The sequence below is a fragment of the Brachionichthys hirsutus genome, chromosome 16, assembly GCF_040956055.1.
Source record: "Brachionichthys hirsutus isolate HB-005 chromosome 16, CSIRO-AGI_Bhir_v1, whole genome shotgun sequence".
In the NCBI taxonomy this organism is placed as follows: Eukaryota; Metazoa; Chordata; class Actinopteri; order Lophiiformes; family Brachionichthyidae; genus Brachionichthys; species Brachionichthys hirsutus.
This window is the reverse complement of record NC_090912.1, coordinates 1,810,303-1,820,610: the sequence shown is the minus strand read 5'-3', so window position 1 is coordinate 1,820,610 and position 10,308 is coordinate 1,810,303. Positions and strand designations below refer to the sequence as shown.

At 47.7% G+C, this 10,308-nt stretch overlaps 1 protein-coding gene across 1 annotated transcript; it reads left to right on the top strand.

The window, feature by feature from the left end:
- Window positions 1-534: 534 nt before the first annotated feature.
- On the top strand, window positions 535-10,074 carry itgb3a (integrin beta 3a). The gene is made up of 15 exons (XM_068750488.1): window positions 535-632; window positions 1,326-1,411; window positions 1,686-1,890; window positions 2,403-2,655; window positions 2,737-2,899; window positions 2,997-3,158; window positions 3,255-3,350; window positions 3,461-3,550; window positions 3,626-3,760; window positions 3,848-4,277; window positions 7,173-7,395; window positions 8,308-8,408; window positions 8,620-8,739; window positions 8,908-9,074; window positions 9,191-10,074. The coding sequence occupies exons 1-15, from the start codon at window positions 566-568 to the stop codon at window positions 9,254-9,256; spliced, it is 2,364 nt and encodes a 787-aa protein (XP_068606589.1). The 5' UTR covers window positions 535-565; the 3' UTR covers window positions 9,257-10,074.
- The last annotated feature ends 234 nt before the right edge of the window (window positions 10,075-10,308 follow it).

The following is a 10,308-nucleotide window of genomic DNA, read 5'->3' as shown; positions in this document are numbered from 1 at the left end:
CTTGTCTTTGTGTTTGTGTGATTCTACGTCTCTATTTTTGTGTGCATGTTTTTATGTTTGGCTTTTTGTTATTTTGTTTGTGTTCTCACATCTTGTTTGTCTTTCTTTGGGTTTGTGCGACTGATTGTCTGTTTGTTTGTTTGTTTGTCTGTGTTTGCCTGCCTGTCTTCAGTTTAGCTGATCCACTTTTTACATTTCCTTTAGATGAAATAATTTAAACGTCTTTCATATTCTTGTAATCCAATAACAACTGGCGGTGATCACGTGTCTGTAATTCAACCAATCCGAATAAATTGATTTCACGTTTAGAGAAAACTCAAGACAAAGTTTCACAGAAATAAAAGTTTGTGTTTTTATATTGGATTCTAAATATGACCCAACCAGTCCGAATCGGTGCGTCTTCCGCGCACGGAAACAAACGCGCCTGCGGGATGAGCGTTCGGAGTGGAACGCCGTGACCCAACACGCATTTAGTGGAGTCAAGAATGAGGAAAGGCGTTCGAGTTGCGCGCTGAGCGAGTCCGCGGGGAACAGACGGCGCTCCGTTACTCGTTACTCTCCGGCCATGGCAGCTCTCTCCGCGCGCCTCGCGGTGCTTCTCCTCCTCCTGTGCGTCGCGGCTGAACTTTACGGTGAGATGTTCTTTTTTTATTTCACTCCTGCGGCAACTTTGAGAAGTTTCACCTGCTTTAGCGACCTGTGGGTGGGGGCATGTGCGCCGGGGGGTCCCTCCCGTTTTTAAAGGTATCGTTTAAAGTAACGTTATGAGCCTGGACACCGCATCTGTTTGCGGTTCTGGATCGCGGTTCTGGATTCTGCGGGACACTTGGCTGAATCCAGCGGATCCCCGGTTGCAGTTGTGGAGTTTTCTCCACCTTTCCTTATAAGGGAGTGAAAACTGTCGGGATGTCGTCGCAGGGAGGCGACGGGACCGGCGCTCCTACCCGAGTTTAAACATTAAAAAAAAAAGAGATGGAGGCATGAAACAAATATTACAGCAAAATACTGTCCCCTGCTTTTATCTATAGCTTAAGTTAATAAATTTCACCCGAACTCCCTGTTATGTGTCTTTACATCCTGCACATGAGAACTGTCAAGTTGATCCATTATAACAGAGTTGGCATTTTCCATCTGTGTGAAAGCCTCCTGAAGAGATCCAGATGTTACTGATGATTTAAAAAAAAAGTGATTCCGATTGGCAGGAAACGGATCACATCTTCAGTTCTGTGACTTCGTTTGATGCCTCTGATAAGCAGCTGTTGGGGGATCGATCAGCTCTTCCCTCGCGAGCTTTTGTCTAATTTCTATCTGTGTGATTCCGACAGGTTCCAACATCTGCACGTCGCGTGGAGCCGCCACTTGCCAGCAGTGCTTGGCGGTTCATCCGAGCTGTGCGTGGTGCTCCCAGGAGGTGAAAACACAAAACGCATTTCCACAGCGTCTCGTCTCTCCTCCTCCCATTTGTGGCTGCAAGGCAACAAGTTAGAACAGAAACCCGGCTTGTCAGCAGCATTCTTCCTGTTGATCTGCCGATGGCTTCTTTCTTTCAGCCGATCCATTTGGCATCGGGAGATGCTTGATCCCCGCATCTCCACGTGAATGAGATTGAAAGGCGCATCCCTTTTGTTTGATTTGCCTTCAATCAATAATAGTTTATCCAGTGAATTTGAATGTTTTTATTCCAGGAGTTTGGGAAGGGGGGCTCCGGTGCGTCTCGCTGCGACCTGAAGGAGAATCTGATGACTGGAGGGTGTAGTAATACGGCCGTGGAGTTTCCCTCCAGCTCGCTGACCATCCAGGAGGATGCGCCGCTCACCGATAAGGCCTCCGGGACTGCCGAAGATGTCACTCAGATAAAGCCTCAGAAACTCCACATGGCACTGAGACCAGGTACTTTTACACCCAATCAGACACGAGCCATTTAAAAAAATGAGACCCTAAAGCAGCGATGGGTAATTCTATTTTCCATGGGGCCACATTAGAAACAGAAAATGTTCTGGAGGGCTGGGCCAAAAGGCCGAACTCAATTCTGCATACTATTAATTGTATTTCTTTGTTTTCAGTCACATTTTCAGTCACATTCACTCTAAAACACATTTTGAGTTTAATATACTGTTGGAATGTTGTGTGAAGGTTCTTAGAATCATAAAAACATCACAATATTGACTTTGTGCTCAATAAGAAAGATACATCATATTGAACTGTCACTGAATGCAGTTTTAGTCCATGCATGAGGTAAAATTAGAAATTGTGTTTATTTTGTAATTTCCAATTAACCTTACACGGGGCCGGTTAGTCAGCCAAAGGGCCACGTGCGGCCCTGGGGCCGTACAATGCCCAGGTCTGCCCTAAAGGTTTCGAGACACCGAACATGCAACCTACCAGCCATTCCTCCCTCCCAGGTGACACCAAGAGGTTCACGGTGTCGGTGAAGCAGGTGGAGGATTACCCGGTGGACCTCTACTACCTGATGGATCTCTCCTTCTCCATGAAGGATGACTTGGCTCGCCTTCGCACCCTTGGCAACGAGCTCGCCGTGACCATGGGCCGCACCACGAGCAACCTCCGCATGGGGTTTGGAGCCTTTGTGGACAAGACCTTGTCCCCTTACATGTACACCGACCCTCCCCAGGCGGTGGAGAACCCTTGCGACGAGTAGGTTGGGGGGGGGGTTAATGACTTTAAATGGGTTTCCTCTCCTCGCTGATTTTCCTCTTCCCTATTTTTCCAACGCAGAATTAATGAGAAATGCCTGGCTCAATTCGGTTTCAAGCATGTGCTCTCGCTGACGGAGAAGGTAGCTCGCTTCACGGAGGAGGTGAAGAATCAGGAGGTGTCCAGAAATAGAGACGCCCCGGAGGGTGGATTTGATGCTGTCATGCAGGCTGTGGTGTGCAAGGTATGACTCGTCGTCCACACACACAGACACGCAACCTGCTTATCTGCAGCAATTACTGTGGTCGTGCGTTCATTAATTCTAAGTCCGTAATCATCAGGAGAAGATTGGCTGGCGTCCGGACGCCTCGCACCTCTTGGTTTTCACCACCGACGCTAACACTCACATCGCTCTGGATGGACGTTTAGCTGGAATCGTCCAGCCCAACGATGGACAATGTCACCTCGACATGGACAACATTTACAACAAAACCACCGTCCTGGTAAAGGCAAAAAAAAACAGCGCATCAGAGATGTCTTCCATTTCCTTTTCCTTGTCCCATCATGCGGCGTCTATTAAAAACCGTTCCCCTATCCAGGACTACCCTTCCTTGGCGCTCATGACGGAGAAAATGACGGAAAACAACATCAATTTGATTTTTGCTGTGACCAACTACGTGGTGCCGCTTTACAAGGTGAACAGTCTGCCCAGTTTGCCCCACAAGATGAATTTTAATAAAGTCATTAATATTCAAAAAAAAAAAAAAATACATCACTGTCTCGCGGGTCTGTCCGTCTTCCCCAGGAGTACAGTCAGCTCATGCCTGGCACGACCGTGGGAATGCTGTCCGATGACTCCGGGAATGTTATTCAGCTCATTGAGGAGGCGTATGCGGTAAGGATGTTCCAGACTTTAACCTGTGAAAACCTTCCTCGTGATTGCTTAAATAATTAACGTCTTAATGAGCAGAAAATCCGCTCCAAAGTGGAGCTGGAGCTGCTGGGAGTACCGGAAGAGCTGAATCTGTCCTTCAACGCCACCTGCCTGAATGGAGAGCTCACCCCCGGGCTGAAATCCTGCTCCGGCCTCAAGATTGGCGACACGGTGCGTATCGTGTGAGACGCTGAACTGCTCATCTGGTATCTAATCGGGTCATCACAGTTGGTCTCCCCCCCCCCCCCCCCCTTCCAGGTGTCTTTCAGCGTGGATGCTCAGTTGCGATCCTGCCCCAAAGAGAAGAGCCGCACTTTTACCGTCAAACCCCTCGGCTTCAGGGACTCGCTGGAGGTCACCGTGGATTTCGCCTGCGACTGCGCCTGCGAGGCGAAGGCCGAAGTCAACAGCTCCATCTGCAGCCACGGCAACGGCACCTACGAGTGCGGCGTGTGCCAGTGTTACCCGGGTCGTCTGGGCCCGCATTGCGAGTGCTCGGTGGAGGACTACAGTCCGTCCGATGACGCCAACTGCATCGCCAAGGCGGGGGGTCTACTCTGCAGCGGGAGGGGCGACTGTTTGTGCGGACAGTGCTCTTGTCACGCCAATGAGTTTGGCCAGGTGTGGGGCAAATACTGCCAATGTGACGACTTCAACTGCCTGCGCTTCAAGGGGGCGCTGTGTTCCAGTGAGTACATGCGTTTCCACATCAACTTAAAGTTCATCAGAAACCGCATCAGTGGATCTCCAAACCGGTTCTTGTCTCATCCGGGTGATGCTACAGTGCAATATGTGTTCATAGCGATAGTGGTTTTGTATTATTACTCACGGTTTCCGGTGTGGCCTTTCGTATTTGTGATCCAATGAAAAGATGAGATCTCGGTTGTTAGCAGTGTCAACAATCCGTCTCCGTCCTGCAACTTTGTCAGACTTTTGGTTACAACCGTTTGGCTTTTGGCCGCCATTTTTTGAGGCGAGGAAGTGGGACGTGCCAGACCAATCGCCGGTGAACCGTAACACAATAAGTTGGGTTCAGATGGGCTGGCTGTGAGGGCGGCTGCATCGGATTCACAGAGCTGTCATACCCGTCGGCCAGGAAGGAAGGAAGCTTGTCTTGTCCCTGATAAATTAATTACAGCTGTTCCCCTCCTATCTATGAACCAAGATGGTGAGAATGACGTTTTTTAAATTCATCCCTGCATTATCTAGCAATGCGGATATTTACAGGGGCTTGTTTTCATGCAGATGATAGCCCTGTAGCATCTTTAAACTATTACTGTGAGCGACGCAAACTGGACCACGCTCGCCTCAGTTGAATGAGGCGTTTGCAGGAAACTCTAAGTACAGCTGGATTTGTCCGTTTTTATGACGTGTGTGAGACACTAAAGGTTTTGTCAGTGATATCAGGAAGGATGAAGCTGCCCTTCCTTTTCTTTTCCCTGCTCTGAGGCCTCATCTGACTTCTTTGGAACATGTTTCCAGCCTGTAAACAGACTTTAGTTGGTTTACATTGTCTCCCCAGCTTTGAGAATCCCCAGCCTTTTCTAAAAACACCAGCATCCTATTACTATACCAATCCTCTGTCGGGCCCGTGTTCGGTTGCTGCTCTTACTGCTCACAGCGTGATGCACCATCACACCCTATTGCAAGTCTGCACAGCTCGGTGAACAGTTACTCAATCACAGAGATAAAACTCAAATGGACTTTGTCATTTGGGTTATTTCCTGTATCATAAATGTGGCCCTGTGGCTGTACGCTGAGCAGCAGCAGCAGAAGTGGGAACTACTATCTTGAAATTAAATTTTTATATCAACAAGGAGGAGTCAGAAGTCTTTCTCAAGCGATTCTGTTTTTGCGAGAAGCAGGCATTAAGAAATCCAGGGATAACGCCCAAACCGCCCGCTGCACACACCTACACAAACAAAGCCTGGTGTAAGGCAGCCCACAGGGCACACTGTTGGGCCCGCTAATTAGTCTTAACGGACACGATTGTCTTTAAATGACGAGCATTGCCTTATCCCAGGGATGCTGAAAAGCTCAGTCTGCGATATTTTTTATTCCTGGAGGCTGTGTGGTTCTTCCCGGGCCTTGGGGGGGGCAAAGAGCAGGAGTCGGCAAGCACAGCCCCAGGGTCCGTAAATACGAGGGAGGCGAGAACAGGAGCGTTTGCATTCCTCTGCTGGCTTTTTGCCAAGTGTTTTTTTCCCCTCTGCAGCACGTCTCTGCCCTTTTAGCATTAACTGTTGCAGCCTCTTATCGCTGCATGTTTGCTAACCTCCTCAGGAAACCTACACACGTGAGTAATGGGCGGGATTAGTGCGTAATCTCTCACACAGCAGGATGATCTCTGCCCAACAACCCCCTTGAACATGTGTGAGTCAGCTTGAACGACTAATGGGGCGATGACGACGCAGTGAAAATACATCGTCATGGTAACGGTGCAGTCTCGCGATCTCACAGAAATAAATAATGATGGATTTTTATCTTGTTGACAGAGTTGAAGCGATTACTGAGTAACTGTACTAACCATTAACCGGTGACACCGCCGGTGACATGGCCTCGAAGCCAAATTCAAGGGGGTGGAGATCAAGGCGTTATGGATGATTTAGCTCTGGGATCAGGGAGCCCGAACCCTCTGTGATATTTCACGACGAGTCACTCCCCCGGTCTGACCCAGCTGGGCCGTGACTCACAGGTTATGTTCTTCCTCATCCGGCGCCGAGTCCTGTTTGCTTTCCTGGAGCGACGCGGTCGCTGTGGCTGCACCCTGGTTTCTAAAGTACCTTAACGCGCTGATACGGGATGTCTCCGTAATCCAGGGAGAAAAGCGTACCTCCAGATTCTGTCAGCAAACATTCGCATCACTGCAATGACTCAGCTTTTGTGCGTTCAACACTTCAGCAGTGTCTGAGGAAAAGTCTGGAACACGTCTACCTCTTAGGGAGATGAATCATTAGTGTGTGCCTTCCCAATAGATCACTTCCTGCCTTTGTTTGATGAGGAATGATTCAGAGATATGCAGAATGGAACATTGGTGATTCAGATTGCATTTCAGAGTAATTAGCTGCTAAACTATTGTTTTAAAATAATGTGTTGTCTGAGGAAAGACGAGCAGCAGCAGCAGCATTCTAATTGGAAAAAAATAACAAGCCACAGCCAAGGGTTACAAAATGGCAAGACTTCGGAAAACAACACAATTCTGGATATAAGTGGCATACATGAGATTTCAAAAGGTGGGACAGCACTTATTCTTTGAAACCGGATTGAATTGAAGTCCTTGGAAAATTGCACAAGGTCATTTCCTGTTCCTCTCAACGCATTCCAGAAATGGCATCGCGTTTACGTGAAATGTGTTTTGACCCTCTGGGCATACATCACCTATAGGCTACGGCTAGTAATTACATGGTGACATCATCTACAAGCGCAAACTCGAGAACGCTTGACTCAGCAACACCTTAAAAAAAAAAAACCTTTATTTCGCAGTTGTGTGTAATTTGTTTTGCTAGTTTTGCTTGTCTGGCCCCGCCCATGTGATTATGAGCTACGATAGCATGATCCTGCTAATCCTCTGTGATTCTTTCAGACCATGGGAAGTGCAGTTGCGGGTTCTGCCAGTGCGACGCCGGCTGGCAAGGAGAAAACTGTAACTGCTCCACGCGGACAGACACCTGCATGTCCAGCATCGGCCTGCTGTGCAACGGCCGGGGCAACTGTGAGTGTGGGGCGTGTCAATGCACCCAGCCCGGTGCCTATGGGGCTACATGTGAGAAATGCCCCACCTGCCCTGATTCCTGCACAATTAAAAAGTAAGAGCTCCTAGCTTGATGTTTGAAATCACCAAAGAGGGGGTTAGATGAAATAGGAGAAATAACATGATGCTACATTTTTGTGAATATTGTGCTGTAAAAGAATTTTGACGTTGCCACCCTTGATTAGAACACGGTGATCCATCCAGTTTTCTTCTTCTGAGAACATTTAAACTCTGCCCAGATAGGGTTTGAACCTGGTATCTTCTTGCTGCGAGGCGATAGCGCTAACCACTACGCCACCATGCCGTCCTGAACACGGCGATGTTCTTGTTAATCACTTTTCTCATAATATTTATTCAGAAGATGATGATGATAATGGCCTTGTGCCAAAAAAAAATTTGCTTTGATGCTAATGTAAACAGAATAAAAGGCATAGCCTACTTAGAAATACTTAGAATACAAATTTCCTCCAATTTGTAGCTATTGCAAAAAAAAAATATTCCCTTATTCTGACATTTTACACCGCCATCATTATTTCATTCAAAAATGTTGTCTCTCTGTTTACAAAATCATACCCGTGAGACAAGTGTCATGGGGGGGGTTATACTGATGACGGCTTTCAGATCTATGAGTGTGCTCAGCTAATTTCATGCAGTCTACCATGAAATTAGATTTTCAAACAGCCCGCATCTAAAGTTGACATTTTGGCCTGAGGGCGGTTGTAGAATAAAAGCTCTTTGATGGATCTAAAATGGAGACGCCGATCGTCCTTCGGGAAACGTGACAGCACTAAGAAGATTTTCACACCGAGCACAAGTGATGTGTTTTGTTTTTGAAAGGTCACCCAAAGGCCAAGCGCCATCATGGCGGCATATGTCAGCGTTATAGTTTATCTAGCGCTTATCGACTCTAGCGATCGATAGCCCCGCGCGGCGTGTACTGTTTAAAGACATGGGACTCTGCTTCCAGGCAGTGCGTGGAGTGTCAGCACTTCAAGAGAGGACCGTACATCAGTGACAACAGCTGCAATAGAATCTGCAAAGATGAAATAAGGATAGTGGATGCAGTGGGTGAGAACTCTTCCGTCTTATACCCCCCCCCCCTTCCCCTGTTATCTCGTACTGAGAAACGGCAGAAGAGCAAAGTATTCTCACAAGCATCATCAGCGCACGTTACGATCCGGCGATATCGCGCGCTCATGACTCGTTTGTGTCCGACGGGAGCTTACGAGATAACCTGTTTTATTACCCCGTTTCTTCTTCTTCTCATTTTCAATTCCAGTTTTCCACGATACAAATGCAGTGAATTGCTCATACAAAGATGAAAACGACTGCGTGGTGCACTTTCAGTACTACGAAGACAAAAGCGGCAAATCCATTCTGTTTGTGGAGAAAGAGCCAGGTACTGTATGAGCCGCCGTGCACGCGCGCGCGCGACCTGGAAATTACCACGGGAGCAATTTACACTTTAGGAACGCTGCTAGGTCATTTTGCCTGGCTTGGTGGTGGTGGTGATGAGTATTTTCGCCTCCCTTGGATAATCCCCCCCCGGTCTGATCTCGTCTCTCAGAGTGTCCTGAGGGTGCAGACATCCTGATCGTCTTGTTGGCGGTAGCCGGCGCCATTCTGCTGCTGGGATTGGTCGGCCTGCTTATCTGGAAGCTGCTGGTCACCATCCACGATCGCAGGGAGTTCGCCAGGTTTGAGGAGGAGAGGGCCAAAGCCAAATGGGACACGGTGAGAAACGGGAGCTAAATGTATATAATGACAGCTTTCCAGTCAGGAAATCAACAAAGCACTACAAAACAAGTGTGTTTCCCAGTTTCAATATGTTTTTCCATTTTCTTTCCCAGGCTAACAATCCCTTGTATAAAGGAGCCACCTCCACCTTCACCAATGTGGCGTACAGAGGCAACTAGCAGCTAACGCCACGAGAAGAGCTCAGGCACCAACGACGGAGATGGATGTAGCAGCAGACACGGCTGAGAAGGAGACCGTCTACGCTGTCACGTGACCAGATACTGTGTGGCTGGAGAGGAATCTACAACACGCTGTAGTAGCTGTACATACTGTAAAACTCACTAAGACGAATAATGTCAGTCGCAGATGACTTTTAATAGAGAGAAGACTTTTTATGGGGTCCTCTTTGAAAAAGGCAGGTACGTCTGATGGCGGTAAAGTTTATCAGGAGGCGTAAAACGTGTACTATATGGTTTTAATACATGAATAACACATGCTTGAAGGTTTTTATGCACATAAACTATTCTCTTTTTTCTACTATATCTGCGTGGTTTTCGACTGCAGTAGTCTCTGGGTTTACACTTCATTGCAAAAAGGGTGTGTGTGTGTGTTTTTTGTTGTTTTGCCTGTTTTTGCATTTGTTTTCATTTGAGTTGTACAGTTAGTTTAGACAACCTTGATGTGATTTAAATGCTATATTCATTGTTTGGATTTATGAGCAGATTTTGACTACAGATAAAATTATATTGTCCATAAAATGCAAACAAACTTTTGCTCTTTACTATAGCTTCTATATCAGGGGTCCCCAAACTACGGCCCGCGGGCCGGATCCGGCCCATTTCCACGTTTGGCCTGGCCCCCTGAACAATACCAGAGACCCAAAATAGAATTTACTTATTTTCCTTTCCATACAACATGAGTAGCCTCCCTTTTATTTGGGACAATTTTAATGATGGTCACATACGGTCAGAAAGTTAATGTTCCGGTGCTCTGTAATATCAACTTATTACATAGTAATTACTTTGTAATAACAGGGCAAGTTTCCTCACCTCCACGGTGGCATGGTTGGCAGCACTGTAGAGGGGGGCAAAATGGCCCTGGTATCGAATCCCACTACGGGAATGAGATGGAGCAGGGGCAACAGGGTAGGTCCAGGGCACGCCTGAGCGGAGTGGAGTGGACCGGTGGTCCAGTTCACTCCGCCCAGGCAAGGCCCTGGGCCTACCCTGCC

Excerpts from the sequence above, each read along its gene's own strand:
- itgb3a (XM_068750488.1), top strand. The coding sequence starts at position 566 with ATGGCAGCTCTCTCCGCGCGCCTCGCGGTGCTTCTCCTCCTCCTGTGC. Across the intron at positions 1,891-2,402 it reads CCACATGGCACTGAGACCAG|GTGACACCAAGAGGTTCACG; the intron begins GTACTTTTACAC and ends CCTCCCTCCCAG. Across the intron at positions 3,551-3,625 it reads TCATTGAGGAGGCGTATGCG|AAAATCCGCTCCAAAGTGGA; the intron begins GTAAGGATGTTC and ends CTTAATGAGCAG.